The following is a 22,142-nucleotide window of genomic DNA, read 5'->3' as shown; positions in this document are numbered from 1 at the left end:
ATTGTAAGCTCATCTAGGCAGGGAATGTGTCTGTAAAAGTCCTACAGTATGTGCTGCATAACACACACTATATTGTAATTGCCAAGTGCTTTGAGTCCCATTGGGAGAAAAGCGCTATAGATATGAAATAAATCTATTATTATTATTTAAAATTTGGGTTGCATATTGATACTCTAACTTTTAAAACCTATGCCAAACTAGGTGTATTTTTATAAGAACAAATCCTCCCCAGACCCTCTGGTCATAAACCGCATCACACAAAAGATGCTAATATCAATTATAGACCAAGTAGTATACTGTATGGCTGGGGCGCGCAAACTTATTTTGCCGTGCCCCCCCTGCCTTGATCCTCCGTTCCTGCGCCCCCCACCTTACCTTGCGCAGTGTAAAATGACGTCGCGGGGTCGTGTGAAGTCACGTCACCTGCAGCGTTATTTGACGCCGCGTTACCAAGGCAATCGTGACGTCACATGACCCCGCTGCGTCATTTGACGCCGCATTGCCATGGTCATGCGTCCCGAAGCCGGCTGAAACTCGGTAAGTAGAGGCTGCAGAGGCCTTGCATGTTCCCCCGGCATTTATTTTAAATGCCTCGGGGAAGAGGGCAGGACCTCTGCAACCACCCGCGCCACCCCCCAGAAAGATCTCACTCGCCCCAGTTTGCGCACCGCTGCTGTATGGCAGGGGTGGGCAAACTTTTCTTGCTGCACCCTCCTGCCTGCTCTACATTCTCGCGCCACCCCTCCCACTTACCTCATTTCGTCGTAAAATGACGTAGCGGGGTCGTGTGAAGTCATGCCACGTGACCCACCGAGTCATATGTTGTCATGTTCCCATGGCAACGCGGCATCATCTTGAGAGACTCCACATGACCCTGTGGCGTCATTTGATGCCACGTTGCCATAGGGATGCCTCCTGAGCCGGCTGAATCTCAATAAGGAGAGGTTGCAGAGGCCTCGCGCGGTGCCCCAGCTTTTAATTTAAATGCCTTGGGGAAGAGCGCGGGACCTCTGCAACCACCCGCGCCCCCCCAGTTTGCGCACCTCTGCTGTATGTATAACACCCCAAATTCACCTTGGCAAACAAGACACCCTCTACAACTCAATATGCCACTTTGTCCTACAATGTAACTACAGCATACATTACTGCGAAATGCTCCAATAACTAGATTGGCTATCCCTTGGGTCCAGACGCAAAGTAAATTTTTCCTTTCTTGCCTTCAAATACTTTTTGGGCAAGATACCCACTTATCTGAACTCCTCACCTCTACTATACCAGCACTTATCACCTGAGATCAGAACCCAAAATACTGCTCACTGTACCAAGGTTTAAAAAAAAAAAAAAAAAAAAAAAAAAAATATCTGGTCACTCTACCATGCACGTCACGATTGGAACAACCTACTATACCAGAGACTTTCAAAGCCGGCTCCAGTTTCAGCTCTTTCAAGACTTCAGCTGTCTCACATTTTATTCTTGTCCGTAACTGTTACATACACCCATAATCAATATCTCTAACTGTCCATGAAATGTCTTTAAATATAATGTATAACCTCTGTTTTTTTAATGTAACCATATATTGTCATCAAAACTCTGTGCCCCGGACATACGTAAAAATGAGAGGTAACTCTTAATGTATTACTTCCTGGTAAAAAAAAATTATAATTAAATAATGTAAGACCTTTCTATTTTTCCAAGACAAATATAACATTTCGCAAAATAACTTTAGATCTGACTGCCAAATCAAACATTTTGTCGAATCTTTTAGCTCTCTCGGGTCGAAAAAATTGTTTGAATATTTGTGGCTTCTCCTCCCCAGTTCGGGGCAAACAGTAACATCTACATTGTACCAAATGCTCCTTTCCTCCAATGACAATGCAAATGATAGGTATATGACTATTTGAGAAATTGATATAGGTCAAGAACTTAATGGTGAAGACTGATCAGACATCTGGAAAGCAGTTAAAGAAAAACATCTCTATTAACACAATAGCTAAAGAAAACTCCTACTAAATATTATATAGATGGTACCTGACCCAGACTATACTCCACCGCATGTATCCTAACTGTTAAACAAGCACTGGAGAGGGCGCAGTTTGTTGGGTTCACAACTACATATGTGGTGGACATGCCCAAAGATTATTCCTCAATGGAAATAAAAATTGCCAGATTGATCTCTCAGGTTCTTAATATAGATATTCTGCTAGACCCATGGTGGTTTTTTTTTCTAGCTAAGCCTATTTCAATATGACTAAAAGTGGGAAAATCTCCCAATGCACAGAGTAGTTGGGGAGAAGTAGAGCGCAAAGGGTAAGGAGCACAAACTCAGAGCCCAATTTCATGGAAAACATATCCAGTCTATTACACAACATCTAACATAAGCCCCATAAATTGTGGTAAAGTAGATTAATTCAAATATGTACAACGTTATAAACTCTTGAATGTTTTTGTAAAGCATACTCTGTTAGTCTGTCGATCCACATACCTTATAAACTGCTTTGCGCCCATGTCCCCAGCCCCCTTTTAATTTTTCTGTACCCCCCTCCATATTGGTTTTCTGTTATGAAAACCGTAAAATAAAGAGTACATTTGCGATTTAGACCTCCTGAAAAGTAGATAACATAAAAATCAAAAATGATTCTCTTTTCAATAATAGAAAAAATGACAAAAGCGGTTAAAAGCCAATAGAAAAATACTTTGTATTACTTGAACATTTGATGATGCAACAAGCAGTGACAAGTAGTAGCTATAAAGAGCGTAACCCGTCAAACAGATATATACAATATCAATACAGGGCGGGGAATGGGGAGGGAGGGTAAAACAAGCGTTAAATGATGGAGGGATAAATACAATATTGATATTGTATATATCTGTTTGACGCGTTAAGCTCTCTACTAGCCTACTACTTGGCACTGATTGTTGCATAATCAACTATTTTTCTTTTTGGCATTTAACTGCTTTTGTCATTTTTTCTATGTTGTGTGCTGGGAACCCCCATATCCACATATCATTTTGTTTGGAGGGTCTGAGGTCCCTCTTAGTTCCCCTGCACCATACCTCCATTTATCTCTTTTCTATATACGGTGGAGTACTGCCTATCACCCATGCTTTTTTTTTTTCTCTTTTCAATAATAGATTCAATCTATTATCACCTCCTAGTGAAATGATCTATGATCTATTCCCATAACGTTAACTCTCTGTGCATAACCTTCATAACCTCCTTAAAATCTTTTGTCAAAAGATATAAAATATAACCTTTAGTAACATACCATACTAAACCATTCACAAAATGTGCTTAAGTGCTGACTGTGTGGTAAAATGAATGTCATGTCCAATTTATCAAGTGTTGCTGGTTAAATGATCACACATTTAACGAAGAGAATGTACTTGGTAGTCATGTTCAGATAAACTCCTATTAAATTCTTACAATTAAATTGGTGACTGACTTGAAGCATTTTTAAGGTGACTCCATAATAACATTATTCCGCTAACAGAGTGCCTAACACTTTATTTATTTATTTAGTATTTATTTACATAAAATTGTATTTTTGCTAAGCAATTCTGCTTGTTTCTCATTTGCTTAAAAAAAACACGTGAAGCTGCTACTGTAACGGATTTGTGGTAAAATTTAAAATGGCAATGTAATTTGAAAAAAGTATATACCGTACTTGTGAGCTTTTAGCACTGAATTACCATCTGTATGATTGTGTCACTTTAATGCAGTTATCAGTGAATCTGCAAATACACAAAGAATGCACATTATCGTTAATACTGTTGGTATTAACTCAATTTGAAAAGACAGATTAGTATACACAAGCTATTAACATCTACAGTGTTTAAAATTGAGCTCTGTGACTCACAGTACAGGTTTGTTCACCTTACTTTGTTGCAGAGGATACTACTTATTGTACTCCCTATTGCCTATATACAGTATTTGGCTAATTCATAACAAAATAATAACACTGAAAGCAAAGGTATCTATAATCCATCATGTCAAGAGATTTAGAAGCTTTTCCTGTTACTTCAGCAAGCTAAATTCTAACTTCTACAGTATCTCACTGAGACAGGACTGAGAGAAGTGATCCAAACAAATGTTTTATGTTATTTTAGTACTGCTTGGACTTCATTAACAAACTGGTACAGTTTAGTGTGGATGCTTTATTGCTAATTTGTTCTATATTTAAACATATACTTTTTTTATTTATTAGCATTTATTTAGTATTTGTGCATTATGGCTTTTTACAGAATGTGTACAGTAAACTCTTAAGTTTTCCTCTGTTAATATTTTATACACAGTATTATGTTTTGTTATCTTTAGGTGGCAAAGACTTTCAGTGGGATTTTGTGCATGGCCTTTTAGAAAATGCAATATACGGAGGACGGGTGGATAACTACTTTGACTTACGAGTTCTTCGATCTTATTTGGAGAAGTTTTTCAATTCCCATGTTATTGGAGTATCTCAGACGAGGGTTAGCAAGATGACCACTTTCCCATTGCCAATCTCACTGCCAAGTTCCTGCAGCATCATGGTAAGATGACTGGAACATAAGCAATATATGGATCCTTTAGGAAGACAGCTGCACATTAGTCAATGTTTAATGTAAAGTTAGGGTTTAGCAACACATTTCATTCTTCTCACAATACATTTGTAGTTCTCAAACTTGAATTCACAGTTGAAATAGTTTTGTAGCATTAGGTTTTCTTAAGTGATTCGGAGAATACAATATAATTAAAATGGATGCCTTTAAAATATACTAGGATCCTTCTTTTTGGATTAGTACTTCAATATGATATATATATATATATATATATATATATATATATATATATATATATATATATATATATATATATATATATATATATATACATACACACACACACACACACACACACACACACACACACATATACACATACACATGCACACACACACACAAACCGTATACATCCCTTATAGTAATTGGGTATCAATAGAACCTATAGAATCAACTCTACAATAGAGAAACTGGTCGGTGTATATATATATGTATATATGTATATATATATGTATATATGTATATATATATATATATATATATATGTACACACCGACCAGTTTCTCTATTGTAGAGTTGATTCTATAGGTTCTATTGATACCCAATTACTATAAGCAATGGTCGACAAATCACCCAAAAATCTACTCGCCGAACAAAAAAATCTACTCGCCACCTAGCCCCGCCCTAGTCCCGCCCCCAGCCCCGCCTTAGTCCTGCCCCGCCCCTAGTCACGCCCCCAGGCCCGGTTTAATTTTTTTTTTAATAAATTCATAGTAAGAACAACATTCGTTTTTGACATAAGTTTATTTATTGTATTACTTTATACTACAATTAGTCCTTGTTAAGTGCGTGTATGTGTGTGTGTGTGTGTGTGTGTGTGTGTGTGTGTGTGTGTGTACTGCTGCGACACACTTTATTCGAGCAAATACCCAGTATGTACCTGGCAGATACCTGGAATGCGCCGCTCCTCACCTCAGACAAGCCCCGTTGCGTTTGCCTTCCCAGCCATGGTTCATGCCTGGCTGACGGGCGGCTGATCTGTTAAATGATAATGATTAGGATTTAATAGGCTGCAATGCTTCGCGTGTCTACCAGATGGCATAAATTCATGAATTGTAATGCAGTATATATATATATATATATATATATATATATATATATATATATATACTGTGCAGTATTGCAGCCAGCGGGAATAAAATGCTTCAATCCCTGCCTGGAAAATAACGCAATGCACTCGGGCAGAAAACAGTCACAAACCTCAATACACCCGAGTATACCCGAATTCGTGGGACTAGCCGAGCTCGAATAAAGTGTGTCGCCAGTGTATATGTGTGTGTGTAAATGTCGTATTTACAAAAAAAAGCCAGATGTGAATGACCAGTTTCCTGCACCCCTTAACCAGTGTCTGGATGCCCCCACTTCACAATATCTAAAGCAGCAATCTCACCTGGGATCTTACCTGATCCGCAGTCCCTCAAAGTCCAGGTACCCTTATCCCCGCAATGTTATATGTTGGAGGGGAGGTGTTCTCTACCTGTCTTCTGGGTTAGGGGGGATTCCGATGTCTCCCATGTGAAGCTTGAGTCAGATCTGGAAGAAAGCAGTATAGGTTATTTCGGTGTAGGTATAGGCCAGTTAAGATATATAGGGTAAATTACATATCCAGATCCAGAGAGAGTGTGTGTGTGTGTGTGTCACAGAGAGCGTGTGCGTGTGAGACACAGAGATTGTGTGAGACAGGGGTGACAGGGTGAGACAGAGGGTGACAGGGTGAGACAGAGGGTGACAGGGTGAGACAGAGGGTGACAGGGTGAGACAGAGGGTGACAGGGTGAGACAGAGGGTGACAGTGGGTGACAGGGAGACAGTGGGTGACAGGGAGACAGTGGGTGACAGGGAGACAGTGGTTGACAGGGTGAGACAGAAAGTGAGACAGAGGGTGACAGGGTATAGGTTATTTCGGTGTAGTATAGGGCAGTTAAGATATATAGGGTAAATAAGAGATCCAGAAACAGAGTGTGACACAGACACAGAGAGGGGGTGAGAGAGAGAGAGAGAGAGAGAGAGAGGGGGGTGAGAGAGAGAGAGGGGGGTGAGAGAGAGAGAGGGGGTGAGAGAGAGAGGGGGAGAGAGAGAGAGGGGGTGAGAAAGAGAGAGAGAGGGGGTGAGAGAGAGAGAGAGAGAGAGGGTGAGAGAGAGAGAGAGAGAGGGGTGGTGAGAGAGAGGGTTTGAGAGAGGGGGTGAGAGAGAGAGAGAGAGAGGGGGGGTGATAGAGAGGGTGTGAGAGAGAGAGAGGGGGGGTGTGAGAGAGAGAGCGAGAGAGAGGGGGTGAGAGAGGGGGGTGAGAGAGAGAGAGGGGGTGAGAGAGAGAGGGTGAGAGAGAGAGAGAGGGGTTGATTGGGTTGGGTGGCGGGGTGATTGGGTGCATCTCCCATCCTTTCTCTCCCCCCCCCCTGCATCTCCCATCTCTTTCTCTCCCCCCCCTTCATCTCCCATCTCTTTCTCTCCCCCCCTGCATCTCCCATCTCTTTCTCTCCCCCGCCTGCATCTTCCCCCCCCCCCTGCATCTCCCATCTCTTTCTCTCCCCCCCTGGATCTCCCATCTTTCTCTCCCCCCCTGCATCTCCCATCTCTTTCTCTCCCCCCCTGCATCTCCCATCTCTTTCTCTCCCCCCCCCCTGCATCTCCCATCTCTTTCTCTCCCCCCCCTGCATCTCCCATCTCTTTCTCTCCCCCCCTGCATCTCCCCCCCTTGCATCTCCCATCTCTTTCACTCCCCCCCCCCTGCATCTCCCATCTCTTTCTCTCCCCCCCCCTGCATCTCCCATCTTTCTCTCCCCCCCTGCATCTCCCCCTTGCATCTCCCATCTCTTTCTCTCCCCCCCACTACATCTCCCATCTCTTTCTCTCCCCCCCCTGCATCTCTCATCTCTCTCCCCCCCTGCATCTCCCATCTCTTTCTCTCCCCCCCCCATGCATCTCCCATCTCTTTCTCTCCCCCCCTGCATCTCCCATATTTCTCTCCCCCCCCTGCATCTCCCATCTCTTTCTCTCCCCCCCCTACATCTCCCCCCCCTGCATCTCCCATCTCTTTCTCTCCCCCCCCGCATCTCCCATCTCTTTCTCTCCCCCCCCCCCTCTGCATCTCCCATCTCTTTCTCTCCCCCCCCCCTCTGCATCTCCCATCTCTTTCTCTCCCCCCCCCCCCTCTGCATCTCCCATCTCTTTCTCTCCCCCCCTGCATCTCCCATCTCTTTCTCTCACCCCCCTGCATCTCCCATCTCTTTCTCTCCCCCCCTGCATCTCCCATCTCTTTCTCTCACCCCCCTGCATCCTCCCATCTCTTTCTCTCCCACCCTGCATCTCCATCTCTTTCTCTCCCCCCTGCATCTCCCCCCCTTGCATCTCCCATCTCTTTCTCTCCCCCCCACTGCATCGCCCATCTCTTTCTCTCCCCCCCTGCATCTCCCATCTCTCTCTCCCCCCCTGCATCTCCCATCTCTTTCTCTCCCCCCCCTGCATCTCCCCATCTCTTCTCTCCCCCCCTGCATCTCCCATCTCTTTCTCTCCCCCCCTGCATCTCCCATCTTTCTCTCCCCCCCCTGCATCTCCCATCTCTTTCTCTCCCCCCTACATCTCCCCCCCTGCATCTCCCATCTCTTTCTCTCCCCCCCTGCATCTCCCCATCTCTTTCTCTCACCCCCCTGCATCTCCCATCTCTTTCTCTCCCCCCTGCATCTCCCATCTCTTTCTCTCCCCCCCCTGCATCTCCCATCTCTTTCTCTCCCCCCCTGCATCTCCCATCTTTCTCCCCCCCTGCATCCTCCCATCTCTTCTCTCCCCCCCCTGCATCTCCCATCTCTTCTCTCCCCCCTCCTACATCTCCCATCTTTTCTCTCCCCCCCCTGCATCTCCCATCTTTCTCTCCCCCCCCTGCATCTCCCATCTCTTTCTCTCCCCCCTACATCTCCCCCCCCTGCATCTCCCATCTCTTTCTCTCCCCCCTGCATCTCCCATCTCTTTCTCTCACCCCCCTGCATCTCCCATCTCTTCTCTCCCCCCCTGCATCTCCCAATCTCTTTCTCTCCCCCCCCCTGCATCTCCCATCTCTTTCTCTCCCCCCTGCATCTCCCATCTCTTTCTCCCCCCCCCTGCATCTCCATCTCTTTCTCTCCCCCCCCTGCATCTCCCCCCCTGCATCTCCCATCTCTTTCTCTCCCCCTCCTACATCTCCCATCTTTCTCTCCCCCCCTGCATCTCCCATCTTTCTCTCCCCCCCTGCATCTCCCATCTCTTTCTCTCCCCCCCTGCATCTCCATCTCTTTCTCTCCCCCCCTGCATCTCCCATCTCTTTCTCTCCCCCCCGCATCTCCATCTCTTTCTCTCCCCCCCTGCATCTCCCATTTCTTTCTCTCCCCCCTGCATCTCCCATCTCTCTCCCCCCCTGCATCTCCCATCCGCCCCCCCTCTGCATCTCCCATCCGCCCCCCCTCTGCATCTCCCATCCGCCCCCCCTCTGCATCTCCCATCCGCCCCCCCTCTGCATCTCCCATCCGCCCCCCCTCTGCATCTCCCATCCGCCCCCCCCCCTCTGCATCTCCCATCCGCCCCCCCTCTGCATCTCCCATCCGCCCCCCCCTCGCATCTCCCATCCGCCCCCCTCTGCATCTCCCATCTCCCCCCTCTGCATCCTACCTCAGGTAGCTGCGGGTTCGTTCGGCCTAGGCGGCTGATTCGGCGGAGGCACGCGCTCACTACTAGCAGGTGCCGCACTGCTAGCGAGCAGCTGTGAGCGGGCTCTGGGTGGGGAGAGCGAGCCGCGGGGAGGGAGTGCCGGGGTGCCTGGGGAAAGAGTGCCGGGACCGGAGGGAAGGCCGGGGAGCGGCAGAACCGGCAGAACCGGGGTGCCGAGAGAGGAGGAGCCGGGGAACCGGAGGGAGGCAGAACTGGGATTCCAAGAGAGAGCCGGGGGGAGGGAGTGCCGGGGTGCCTGGGGAAGGAGTGCCGGGAACCAAAAGGAGGGCCGAGGAGCCGGAGTGAGGCAGAACCGGGGTGCCGAGGGAAGAGGAGCCGGGGGAGGGAAGGCAGGGGAGAGCAGGAAGCCATGTGGCCGCCCCTGCGACTGCTTTTTTTTTTTTTTTGGTCAAAGCCCCGGCATCCCATCGAATCCCCTGCGGCCCGGCATTTTAAAGTCCCGCCCCCGGCATCCCATCCAATCCCCTGCGGCACACAGCTCTCGTCCTCCCGCTCGCCCTTCGTGCTTACCTGCGGCGACGCCAGAGTCAGGGTTGCACCGGAGCACGTCCGCTCCCCTCTCAGACGTCCATCCCCATCAGTTCTCCCGCCTGTTGTTTATTGTGCGGCGAAGCTTGTTTCAGGCGATCCACGTGCGGTCTGGTCGGCGGCCACGTGCGGTCGGCGGCTTTTCCACTTCCAACAACAAAACAAGGTACTTTTGCTGTCTTAGACAAATGAACAGAATGATTGAACCTGTTTGGGGAAGAGGCTTCTCCCCTCTGTAGTTCAGCAGCCTTCCAACCTCCAGGCTCTTGGGGAGAGGGGAGAGCAAACAGGAAACAGGCAGCAGACAAACTGTGGAATGGAGTGCATGTACCACAAGGCTGCCCTGTTCAGCCTAGACAGGACAGAAACTGTTCAGTATCCTGGGAGCCCTGTATATGGAATTTATTACCATCCCCTGGTTTCTGTCACAATATATGTGTGTGTGTGTGTGTGTGTGTGTGTGTGTATGTGTATGTGTGTATATATATATATATATATATATATATATATATATATATATATACACATACACACACACACACACACACACACACACACACACACACATATATTGTGACAGAAACCAGGGGATGGTAATAAATTCCAATAAATATATATATATATACACACATACACACACACACACACACACACACACACACACACACACACACACACACACACACACACACACACACACACACACACACACACACGATGAAGAACCCTGTGAGGCTTGTAACTTATCAACTGTTTGTTGGTACAATAATAGGTATCATACTACCTATTCCTGCTGCCTCCTTTTTGTTACTTTATTACATGTAGCCCTTGGACCCCAGCCCTAAGTGAGTGGTGTGGTGCGTACCTGTGAGGTAACAGGAGGGCTGAGCACTTCTGCAGTGGTGTGGGGAATCATCTGGACAGGTTCACAGGGTACCTTTGTTCATTTAGTTGCAGCACCTCCAGTCAGCATGGAACCCCTGGATAGAAGTAGGATGGGCACAAACTGTCACCTTTCTTTAGCCCAAGACAGTGAATCACACTGGTAGATGGTTCCATGGTATTTATTGCATGTTCAGGATATCACAGCAGTGCATTCGTTTCCTTGCTTTCCCTAGTGAAGGTATCACTGATAGGGCTTGATTCCCATACCAGGCCTTCTGCATGGTGCTCCTCCTTAGGCCTCCTAATGAGACCCAGGGTAGCTGTTACTTACTCCACAGAGGAAGGAAAGAGAGACACCCCACTTTTAGGAAATTGCCAGTATTTATACCCTGGAGTTTTGCCCTATAACAGAGTAGGTCTGCATACTGACTGGGCATCACATCCAGCATGTGACCCAACCAGTTTTCACCCCTCAGGCTGACACTTTTTGGCTGTTGCTAGCCCACTCTTGGATGCATCAAATGTATCTAATGCTGCAAAAGCACACACGTCTTTTCAGAAGGAATTAACCCATCCACTGCCTGCACCTAACAGGACTACACTGGTAGGGCTCAGGAAAATAAGTAGCGACCGGGAGGCTATACTACATACATAAAACATTTTATACATTACTTCATATTATATATTTACATTTAAAATCTTAACAAAACGTAGGTGTTCTTTTTCTGATTTTTTAATATGAACTTTTTTTTTTATAGACTGGTTACAGAAGATAATCTGTACTAATGAATTACATATATAGGTACTGCAGATGTATGTCCTGTGCAAACACTGGAGTTGTCAATGTTTGTCACTTATACCACTTACTGCTTTCCTATTGATGTTTAGAAATAAATACCTTGCTCTATAACGGAGATTATTTAAAGTTATAGTAAGCATTTTGTATGATTCTGCTTCTTTTTTTGCATACTGTAGGATTATCGTAGTGTTATTGAAAGCCTCCCAGAAGATGACAAACCAGCCTTCTTTGGTCTTCCTGCAAACATTGCACGTTCATCCCAACGAATGATCAGTTCACAGGTACAGATTTTACCTTACTCAATTATTTCTGCACTCAAAAAAAGATTATTCTTACAATGCAAATGGGAAAACCCCTACTAAAGCATTATGGCCTGAAATAATTGGGAGAAGCATGTCATCTTACCAATGATTATACACTGTAATTGACCAGCTATTGGCAGATGACAGGCTTTTGTTTTATGCTCATCGGTTTTACACTATACGTTTTAAGATATTAACCATCAAACATCACTTTACCCTCATACGTTTTTGAAAAAGCGTCCAAGTTTAGAGAATGAATAGCAGTGCTGCCGAATTTTAATTGGCACTACATAACCAGGAAGAAAAACAGCGCAAAACCTCATAGTGTAGTATTTAAAAATAATTATATATATTGTTGAACAGCAGGTGAGTATCTCACGTACATCAAATCAATAATTAGAAAGCATGGCATGTTATGGACATGTTACCAAACTGCTACCGCAACAGCACACGACAATCCGATCGATCGAGGGAGTGGATCCTTCTCTCTCACACAATATCGTCTCAGCCAGTGTGGGGAGTCGCGGTCTGCAGGTAAGGTGTTGGCTTCAGTCTCAGAGTGCTCTCTGCCTCGTTGGATGTGTAGTTCCGGTATACAGCAGCCCACTGATGACGTCACCAGAGTTCCGTCGCAAGTATGACCGGAAAGGACTGGATAGATATTGTCCGTGAGGGGTTTAGCCTCTTGCCTAGACTTCAATGTCCGTAGAGAATAACAATCAGAGTGACACTGGAACGCGCCTTCCAACGCGTTTCGTCATAGAGTGACTTCGTCAGTCGCTCTATGACGAAGCGTGTTGGAAGGCGCGTTCCAATGTCACTCAGTTTGGTAACATGTCCATAACATGCCATGCTTTCTAATTATTGATTTGATGTACGTGAGATACTCACCTGCTGTTCAACAATATATATAATTATTTTTAAATACTACACTATGAGGTTTTGCTCTGTTTTTTCTTTTTGTTTTCATTTAGCACGTGTGGTTTGTGGAGCCAGTCCACGGATTACAGCAGCATACCTCCATCTCATACCTAGTAACAGGTTTTAATTAATTTTGGTTAAACACAGCACTTTCAATATTGTTTTATTACATCACATTGTGATATTCACTTTATTGGTATATTTAATACTTATCACTTTGTCACAGTCCTGAGCGCACTTCTTTTTTTGTCTTTATCATAACCAGGAAGGTAGCAAGTCCGTTTTAGATGCAAGCGACTATAGCTGTACTGCCATTGGTAGATGGCGAACTTCTTGATTTTGCTGTCATGGGTTTTGAGGGTTTAATGTCAAAGAAGGTTTACAAGATCTATTGTCTTTTTTTTTTTTAAATGTGGTGAGTTTAGCTGTCTGCAACTAAACTAGGTAGAACCTATGTAGATCTAATATGCCTTAATGTTAGATATGAAATCATTTATATAAACATTCGTTCTTTTGGGGATGAGAAGAAACAAAGGTTTACTCAATGCAAGTTCTGCTTTAGGAGCAGATATAGAAGAATTTAAACCTTAAGAGCTACTTTTTTAACACTTTATAAATTACATAGGATGATTACTTTAATTGTTTGGTAATAATTATAATTAGGCATTTTCTATATACTGAGATTCCGAAATGTAAGTGCTTGGGGTTTTAATAAATAATGTAACTTTTTTCCCATTTTGTGTTTAAAGTGATAATCCATTTAGCCATTTGCATTGTTCTGCTCAATTGCAATATATTTGTTCTAGCTCATCAATTTGAATTATCCATTTACTGATTGCTTGCTTTGAATCAACATGATCTAAAAAAACTATTACCAAAGACCCTCTGACAGATCTTTTAATGAATGTATAGTATATATGTGGATTTAAATAATGAATTTGTTATAAAGATATACTGTACCGTACTGTATACAGTATATATTTATACAGTAGATGTTGAAAATTAATCTTCAGGCCCATGTGGAATGTAAATTCTTAAAATCAAAAGTTACTAAATGTACGGTATCATACAGTATTACTAAGGAGCCATACAAAACGTGTGTGTGTGTTCCAAAGATTGGAGAACTTTTTCCTATCTCCAGTCCTTAGTATGCCATGATGGTTGGACAACATTCCATTAGTAATACATCTGACTTAATGCATTTGAGCCTTCAAGGCTCAAAATGACATATATGAAAAATGGTTGCCTCCCAACTCTATTATATTGGCATCTCAATCATTTTGTCAATGTAATTTTGTAAAGCTATTCAACGGTTTACAAATATTTATCTTGCGTCAATTTTGAAATTATATGTATGAATTTTAATTTCTTTTCTTGGCTCAGAAATGCATGCCCCTTCCAACCATTTATTTTATGCAAACAGAGAGGAAAACGGTGCAACTGCAGACACCCACGGCTACTGTACAACCTACTGTGTAATATTTCACCAAGTGTTCTCTCCCAATATTGTCATGTTAAGTACAGTATTTTTTGGCATTAATCTGATCCATACCCTGAAATAGGTGTTTAAAGTTAAGCATGAGCTAATATAGCTTTATTCCCCTCTCCTCCCTTTAACAACTGTGACGTTACACCCATTCAGACCCTGCAAAAGTGCCTTTTCAGGTTCTGGATGTGAATAAGGCTAAGTTTAGGTATTGTAGAAAAGCTTATGCAATGCTTGATCACAGTGATTAATACACAAATATGAACATATAAAATACATTGGTTCCATGGTCTTATGTTATCTAATTCTACCTTTAAGATTTCACCATGAAATATACTATACCTGTAGTACTGCTTGTGTAAAAAATGCTCTTTTCTGTAGTAGTGCGTGTAGATTGGGAAATCTATGTGAAAACTTTCATCTGAATTATATAATTACAAGAACATTTTGTGCCATTGATATTTATAAAAACTCTCCAACAGAAAAGCATTACAAATAATTTCCAACAGTATAACAAATATAAAGTATGTAACACCCTTTCCCTATGGGAAATAGCTAGTCCCAATGATACCTAGTGTGCTTGCGTCATACACATTTGTTAAAACTTCATTGTTTTTTTGTTTTTTTTTCTTTGTTTTATTATATGAATTAGTAAGAGTTTTTTGATTATACAATATGGTGCATTTGATTTCATTCATGCCTTTTGTTATATTCTCCTTTATTTTTTATTTATAATTTTATTATATATATTGATTAAAGTTGTTGTTGTTTTTTGTTTTTAACATTTTCGAGATGCATTCTTTCAGGTAATATATTTGTCAAGAACGTTTGTTAATAAAGTTGTTGTTATTGTAAGTTGCTGACATTACACTCCCCTGCCTATCCGGATACTCATATTTGGAGGTGGGACTCTGAGAAGTCAAAATAAGTCACTGTGTTGCTTTTGCACACAGTGCAATAAAGTTTTCATTATCGCGATAACACGCTGACATCATGCGTCCCGCGCCATTTTGGCTAACCCGGAAGTGGATTGGTATCGTCGGCGCTCACATTAGGTATAAATGCATTTAGGTAAGCATATCTCTTATCCACCTTGATAAAGAGCCAACGCTTGAAACGTGTAGGTGTGGGCCTCCTGCCTGTGTATGCTGTTTTTTTCCATGATACTAATAAATTAGTTTTTTCCCCACTTTAGGAACGCTCTCCTTTTTTGATCTATCCTATTGGGATGTAGTGCTGTGTCTTTTTGTTCCTATTTTTGTGCTTGCGCACCTATACCCTGGTGTTCCGTAAACAACCCTTCCCAATGTGTGTTTGAGGGCAGTGCTACCGTTCCACTTGCATTGGTGCACAGGTACCTTCCTGGTTGCGGCCTAACCAGAGAGTACTCCAGACAAGCTGCGGTCAGCGAAGGGGTCCCACGGAGCGAAGTCTCAAACAGCAGTGCCTCACACCTGGAAGCTGCACGAGGCTACTGCTGCTGAAGAACTCCTCTGCTGCTTGGATCTTGCTCCACTGCGATCACTCGCTACAGGGAGATCCCTAATGATATGGCCGGCCCTGCACACTCCACTACAGTGAGGGGACTGCCTGGGGCCTAGAGGGGTATGTATTTGGCCTAGTCCAGGAGCTTGCCAGATCCCAGGACACTACCTCACTTCTGCAGGCTCCGGATAAACTGCCACTACCCGTCCTCTGTCCCTCGGAGAAACTCCTGCTTCTTAGAACCTCTCCTTCCGGCGGCGCCAACCCCAAGATGGCTGCCACACAATGCAATAGGCTGAGTGGCTGTGCCAACCACAACATGGCCGACGCAACGTTGCTGCTTCTCCTGAGCAACAGGTCTGATCTTTTCCCCCGGGAGGTAAAAAGGGGGATCCCTCCTACAAGTATAAAAACTAAAATATTGTCCAAGCAATTGTTGTTTATGCTCGCTGTTAACACAGCTTTAAAAGCACAGCATGGGAATCAGATGCAAAGCCAGAGAAACCATTCACAGACATATTCACCCACCATAACTTAAAACGTGATGGTAAACCCTACAGTCTTGAAAATGCTAAGCCAGCACTAAAACCAACTTCACACAAATGATACCCATTAAGGTTAAAACATGTCTGCATGGTTTCTCTGGCTTTGCACCTGATTCCCATGCTGTGCTTTTAAAGCTGTGTTAACAGCGAGCATTAGCTTATATGGGCTCCATGTAACAATGGTTTTTCAGACAAAAGGTGACACGTGGGCTCATTTGCATGTCATTTCCCAGAATCCCTTGCTGCAGTGGAAGCACTGTATGCTGGGGATAATGGTGAATGGCAGGGTTGCAGACCTACCTAAGACGTGAATGTGCTCACAAGGGGTCTTTTTATTTGCTATATATATGCATGGCCCTGAGGAAGGTCTCCCTGTGGGACCGAAACGTTGGCTTTCGTGTAACTGTTTGTTTTCAATACAATTGCTTTTGGATTACTCCCTGCTGTATGCTGTCTCCTTTAACTGGTCCTTGGACTGGTAACTATGCTGTGTGTTCTTCTATGGGACTAGCATCTGCCTTATGCTCTACATCAGTGTGCTGACTGTCTCCGTGATAATATATATAATGTGTATATATGTATATGTATATATAATGTGTATATATGTATATGTGTATATGTATATATGTGTGTGTGTGTGTGTGTGTGTGTGTGTGTGTGTGTGTGTGTGTGTGTGTGTGTGTGTGTGTGTGTGTGTGTGTGTGTGTGTGTGTGTGTGTGTGTGTGTGTGTGTGTGTGTGTGTATATATATATTATTTTTCTCCAAATAGCGGGTGTTATTTTTCTCCAAATAGCGGGTGTTACTTTTAAGCAGCTATTTGTGAAGCACCCTCCTGGGAGACAAGAATGTATAAAGCTCACAATCAGGAATCTGTTAACCTCATCAATGTTAGTGTTATATAGCTTTTTCTACCTGTACCCTCTATTCTGTCTCTGTTAAAATTATTAGATGAGGTGGTATTTCCATGCCAAGAGCAGCACAGATATTTATTTTGTTCATACTTAACCTTCAGCAACATATTTTAACATTGCTTTGTAAAAAAAAAAAAAAAAAATATCGTGTGTAATATAGAGATGTTGAGCTGTGACAGATAGTGTTAGTATATCCGAGGAAATTATGCAGTACAGTTCTGAGAATAGCCTGTAGCAAAGTGACTCATTCTCTCCTCTTTAGAAATCAGTGAATCCTTGCGGCAAAATGCAAACAGACATTCATATCTTACTGTATTTATGTAAAAAAAACCTTTAACTTATGAAAATGTGCTTTTTTTTACTGATTTTTTTTCATGACAATCTCTTGCAGTTTTCATAATGTATAAATTCAGGACATTAAGGAATGGAGGTAAAATAGCGGTCATCTACCATCACAAAACAAATTATTTGCTCATGGTACTACAGTAAATGCACTTCATGAATATTGAAGAATCAATGATAAGCTACATTTTATTTGTTCTTTTTCCACTTTTGTCCCAACCTCGAGGTGTTGACTGTACTCTAGTACATTGGGTATTTAAAATCAATATGTTACTTCAGTCACAGGTTTGTAAACGTAATAGTCATGCAGAATCAATTATTAAACTGTATTAACTGCTGCAGAGTTGTGACTATAGTGGAAAGAGGGTGCACGGAGAGCCTCTGTAGTAAATAGTGTGCAAAATGTTCAGCACGTACTATATTAGACTTTCCTTAATCTTATATAAAAGAGTGGTTAAAACTTGCTCCCTTGAGAGTTGGCAGGGCAGAATAGTAATAGACATAGATAGGTAAGTGTTGCAATCTATATAAGCTCAATAGATTGACAACTGTCATTCAGAGACAACTAAAACATAATTTTTTACATCAATTTATTTCTAAAATACCGAACCTAGAAGTTGCACACACGGTCAGCAGGGCCCTTTCTTCTGCCGGTGGCAAGCCGATAAGGTATATGATATGTAAGCACCCCTCCCCCCTCAACAGCTCAGTGGTCCAGCTGTAGACTTCTGTCCCTAGGAATCCTGGTGACCGGTCTTCCCATGCCCATAGGGGCTGAAGTAACGTTTTCAGAATCTATTTAACGTGTGAAACTATATTATATAGACAAATTAATACACCACCTCTAGTGTGGTACTACTAACTAGCTATCTGATCTTTTCAACTGAACCTGGGTCTATGAAACAAGCTGGTACAAGACTGGTTTTATTGATGTCCTTTCTTGAAGCAAGAGAGTGGCTACAAAATACAAGGACACATTTCAAGAGGAAAAAAAAAAAAGCAGAACTGATTCATCGACCTAGGCATAATTATTTCATATGAATTATAAACGTGAATTGTGTTGGTTCAAAAAGCAATTATAAAGAAATTAACTTTTCAATAAAGATTGTAATAAAATACACTATGCATATAATACTCTGTAAAGCGACTGTAATTTAAAGATGAGCAGATGAAAATTCGAATTATTTAGTCAAATGTAAGTAAAAACTTAAAAGAAAAAAAAAATATATATATATATTATCATTATTTATTTGTTAAGTAATAACACATCTCCACTTAAGGGGACATCACAATATTTTACAGTCAGTTTGAGAACTGAAATTAAAAACAATTGTTTTGTTACACAAGAGTCAGACAGGAAAAGCCAGCGTTATAATAATACATGGCTGCATTAAATGAACAGAGGTTATACATTCAGTTTACAGGCTATTCATGGACAGTTAGAGATATATAATTATGGGCATATGTAACTGTAACACAGTTTCCCCCCCCCCCCCTCCCCCTCTGAGAGCTGTTACTGCTGTTTGTGGTGCATGCCCACTTGTGAGGGTCCAGGAGAGCTGAGTGGTCCGCAATGGTGTGGGGAACAGGACAGGCTTTTGATGATCTTGATGTTCAACTCAGGGTGTCAGTGCCTCTAGCTCCAGTGGGCTCCAGGATTTCCAGAGTCAGTCCCCCACTAGGGCAGATTTCATCCATACCCCTACCCCATAGAGCTCAGGCAAGGGTAGTGCCAGTCACTGCAGATGTTACACAGTGGATGCAGATAGGTCACAGAGGATCCCAGGCCACTGGATGGTGCTGGGCTCTCTGGTAGTCTTGAGGCCTCTGATCTCTCGGGCCCAGTCAGCCCAGGAGGGACTGACTGGCATGGCTCACTCCCAGCCGGGAGGAGCAGCACACACATCCTCTCTCTAGGAGGGGTGCACAACAACTGAACTATCTTTTGGCACTTCCTCTCTGAGACTCCAGAAGGGGAGGGCATAATGTCTGTACCATGATTGGCTGTATACAGACCCTGAGTTACCACCACTTCCGTCACTCAGAGAGTCAGCCTGAGGCAGGTCAATGCCCCTAGGATAGCCTGTCTTATCCTGTAGCTACTGAAGCTTACGTGACAGGAGGCAGAGAGGCAGTAGCAAATATTAAAGTAAACTAAAGATTTTTTTTTTAATGTATATATGTACTGTACAGTACATTGCATTTTACAAAAATGAAAGACCATAGAATGCAGAAAATTATAATACAATAAGTGCAACAAAGATAAAAGCAGACCTTAGGAAAAATAATGCCTGTGCAAGAGAGCTTACAATCTGAGTGGCATGTTTGCGTTTATTACATTTGCAAGTCAGGGGAAGTCAAGTGCACCTGGTGTCAGTAGAGAAGCAATGGATAATAGGGTGAAATGCTTCTTTTAAAGCTGCAGACCAAGCAATATCATACATGTGGTTTTTTTAATAAATCAGTTCTGTACTATGAGAAAGTACTTGTAGCATTCAATACATTTTTTTAGATATCTAAGTAGGTATTCACTTTATGTATTGTTTTGGCTGATTGCTGTATGTTGTCTGTTTTTTACTTTGGCTATTGTTATTTCTTATGCCTCCTGATACTGGGGAGCTGCGTGCGCATTTTCTATTCATCAGACTGCCACTTGGTTGTGCTGTGTGGACATGCGTGCGCATGCTGATCAGTATGGGAGGTTGTTGGTAGTGCCTCGTCTGTCTGCGCATGCGCGCGGCGACGGGACGGAGGGGAGTCCCTTGCAGTACATGGCTATGATTGCCACGAGCAACAGGTGAGTGTGGGCTCCCTGGGGCTGTGGGTTGTTTTGGGTATGCGGCGGGGGCTCTCCCCACGACCGGATCTTGCGGCGCGTGTGTTAGGGAGGCGATGCCCATTGGTTTATGATAATTAGTGACATCAATAGTTTTGGCGTTAAAAACGTCAGTCGGCTGTATTTAAATGTTCTGTGTATCATGTGTGACACTTCTTGATAAAGTGCACAACCTGCGCGAAACGCGTAGAAGAATTGCAACCCTCTATTTTATGGCTTCCCATTAAAGATAATATTTTTGCCAGACCTGCTTCTCTCTCTCTTCTCCTGCTGTGCGCTGCACACACACTGCATTGGATTCTCCTGACTTGGATACAGCTGCACGCTTTGGGGAGAGCTGCTGGGGACTTGTGAGTACTTATACCTGGGGCCAACCCAATGAGGAGGGGGGAAGTGTCTCTGTATGCTAACCCCCACCTTCAGGGTGTTCTAGAGCCCCTTTTTTAGGTTTAGTACATTGATTGTCATTTCATCATTTATTACCCAGTTTGCTCTTTTCCTTTCAATGAATGGACACAATTTGACATAGGATCAGGTACTTGAGCACCATCCCCCATTCATATAGATACACATACAACCAACTCCTGGTATGTGCTCAAAAACAAAAAGTATTACAGAAATTAAACATTGTGTATACACTGGTGCCGTATCATTTTCCTTACTCTTTGGGGCAACGCAGATGTACACTGAAGGGGTTCAGATTAAATGCAGCTGTGAGTACAAAGTTCTTTGTGTCCTCTTGGCTCCTTAACAGTCCAGTGGATTGGGTTGACGTTCCACAAAGTAGAAGCAAATGTTAACCCTTAGCCCCACTGGTCCTGTGCTGAGGGGAGCAGCTCTTGGGGAGCCCTATCAGGCGATCGCCTTTAGGACGACGCAGATGTACACTGACGGGGTTCAGATTGAATGCAGCTGTGAATACAGAGTTCTTTGTAAATCACTGGATGTATAAACCTTTTGAGTGAACAATATATTCTTTAAGGCAAATTACAGAGAATCCAATGTTGTTTGTATCAAGTGTGGTTTTAATGATATATTAATTTAAGCCATCGATTAATTTTTATTATATATTTATTCATATTAAAATTGCTATACCAGTTGGAGCAGGCTCTTCTTATCTTTTGTATATATTGTGGTTGTAGAAGTAAGTTATTAACTACATTTTTTGACTACTGAGGAAAAGACAATTACATGTTCTTTTTGACATTATTTCAAAATCATATTTAATGAGTTTTACGACTATATAGATATAGATGTCTATACGTCTTCCTCATAGTGAAGCCTGTTTGATTGTTTTCATAGAGGTTGATTTAAACTATTGTTTGTCCATCAAAAACATTATAGCTGGGAGGCACATGCGTGGCGGCGGTGGATATGGCGGCATAGTTCAACAGCTCTGCTTACCCTCTGCAATCTACAGTAAAGCAAGAAAACAACTATGAAAATAAAGCGATTCCAGTAAATAATTTTCAATTCCGGATTATTCCAGGATGACCACAAGGTCTCTGAGGAAGAGGCCTTCACCGGATCTTACTATCTATTTCTAAAAAGCCGAAATGGAGCTATCGGGGAGACCCGCGGCTACTGACTCTAGTTATGGTTCTGACTCTGAAAGGAAATCGACGAGACAGAGAGGAGTACAAGCCTGGAAAGAAAAATGGTCACAAGAAGTGGCTTATTCTGACCTGAATAAGCTGTTCTGCGACCTTAAATCCCTCTTCCAAGCGGAGGTGCAGGACTTGAGAAGGTGAGATAACAAACATAGGGGTCTGAACTGATGAGCTAAAAATTAAACTACATGCTACAAT

At 43.1% G+C, this 22,142-nt stretch overlaps 1 protein-coding gene across 6 annotated transcripts in view; it reads left to right on the top strand.

Moving 5' to 3' along the window:
* The window catches only part of DYNC2H1 (dynein cytoplasmic 2 heavy chain 1), a 631,818-nt gene that overhangs the window by 356,660 nt on the left and 253,016 nt on the right, over positions 1-22,142 (top strand). For 4 of the 6 annotated variants that reach the window (XM_075592400.1, XM_075592399.1, XM_075592398.1 and 1 more), the window contains 2 exons: positions 4,316-4,527; positions 11,682-11,786. The exons of 1 other annotated variant lie outside the window; for it this stretch is intronic. In XM_075592400.1, coding sequence (XP_075448515.1) covers positions 4,316-4,527; positions 11,682-11,786 — 317 coding nt within the window. Of the gene's footprint in view, positions 1-4,315; positions 4,528-11,681; positions 11,787-12,993; positions 14,877-22,142 lie in introns of those variants that run through there. One more of the 6 variants, XM_075592401.1, reaches the window with a different exon arrangement.

This window comes from Ascaphus truei, chromosome 3 (genome assembly GCF_040206685.1).
Source record: "Ascaphus truei isolate aAscTru1 chromosome 3, aAscTru1.hap1, whole genome shotgun sequence".
Classification (NCBI taxonomy): Eukaryota; Metazoa; Chordata; class Amphibia; order Anura; family Ascaphidae; genus Ascaphus; species Ascaphus truei.
This window is presented reverse-complemented; position numbering and strand designations above follow the sequence as displayed.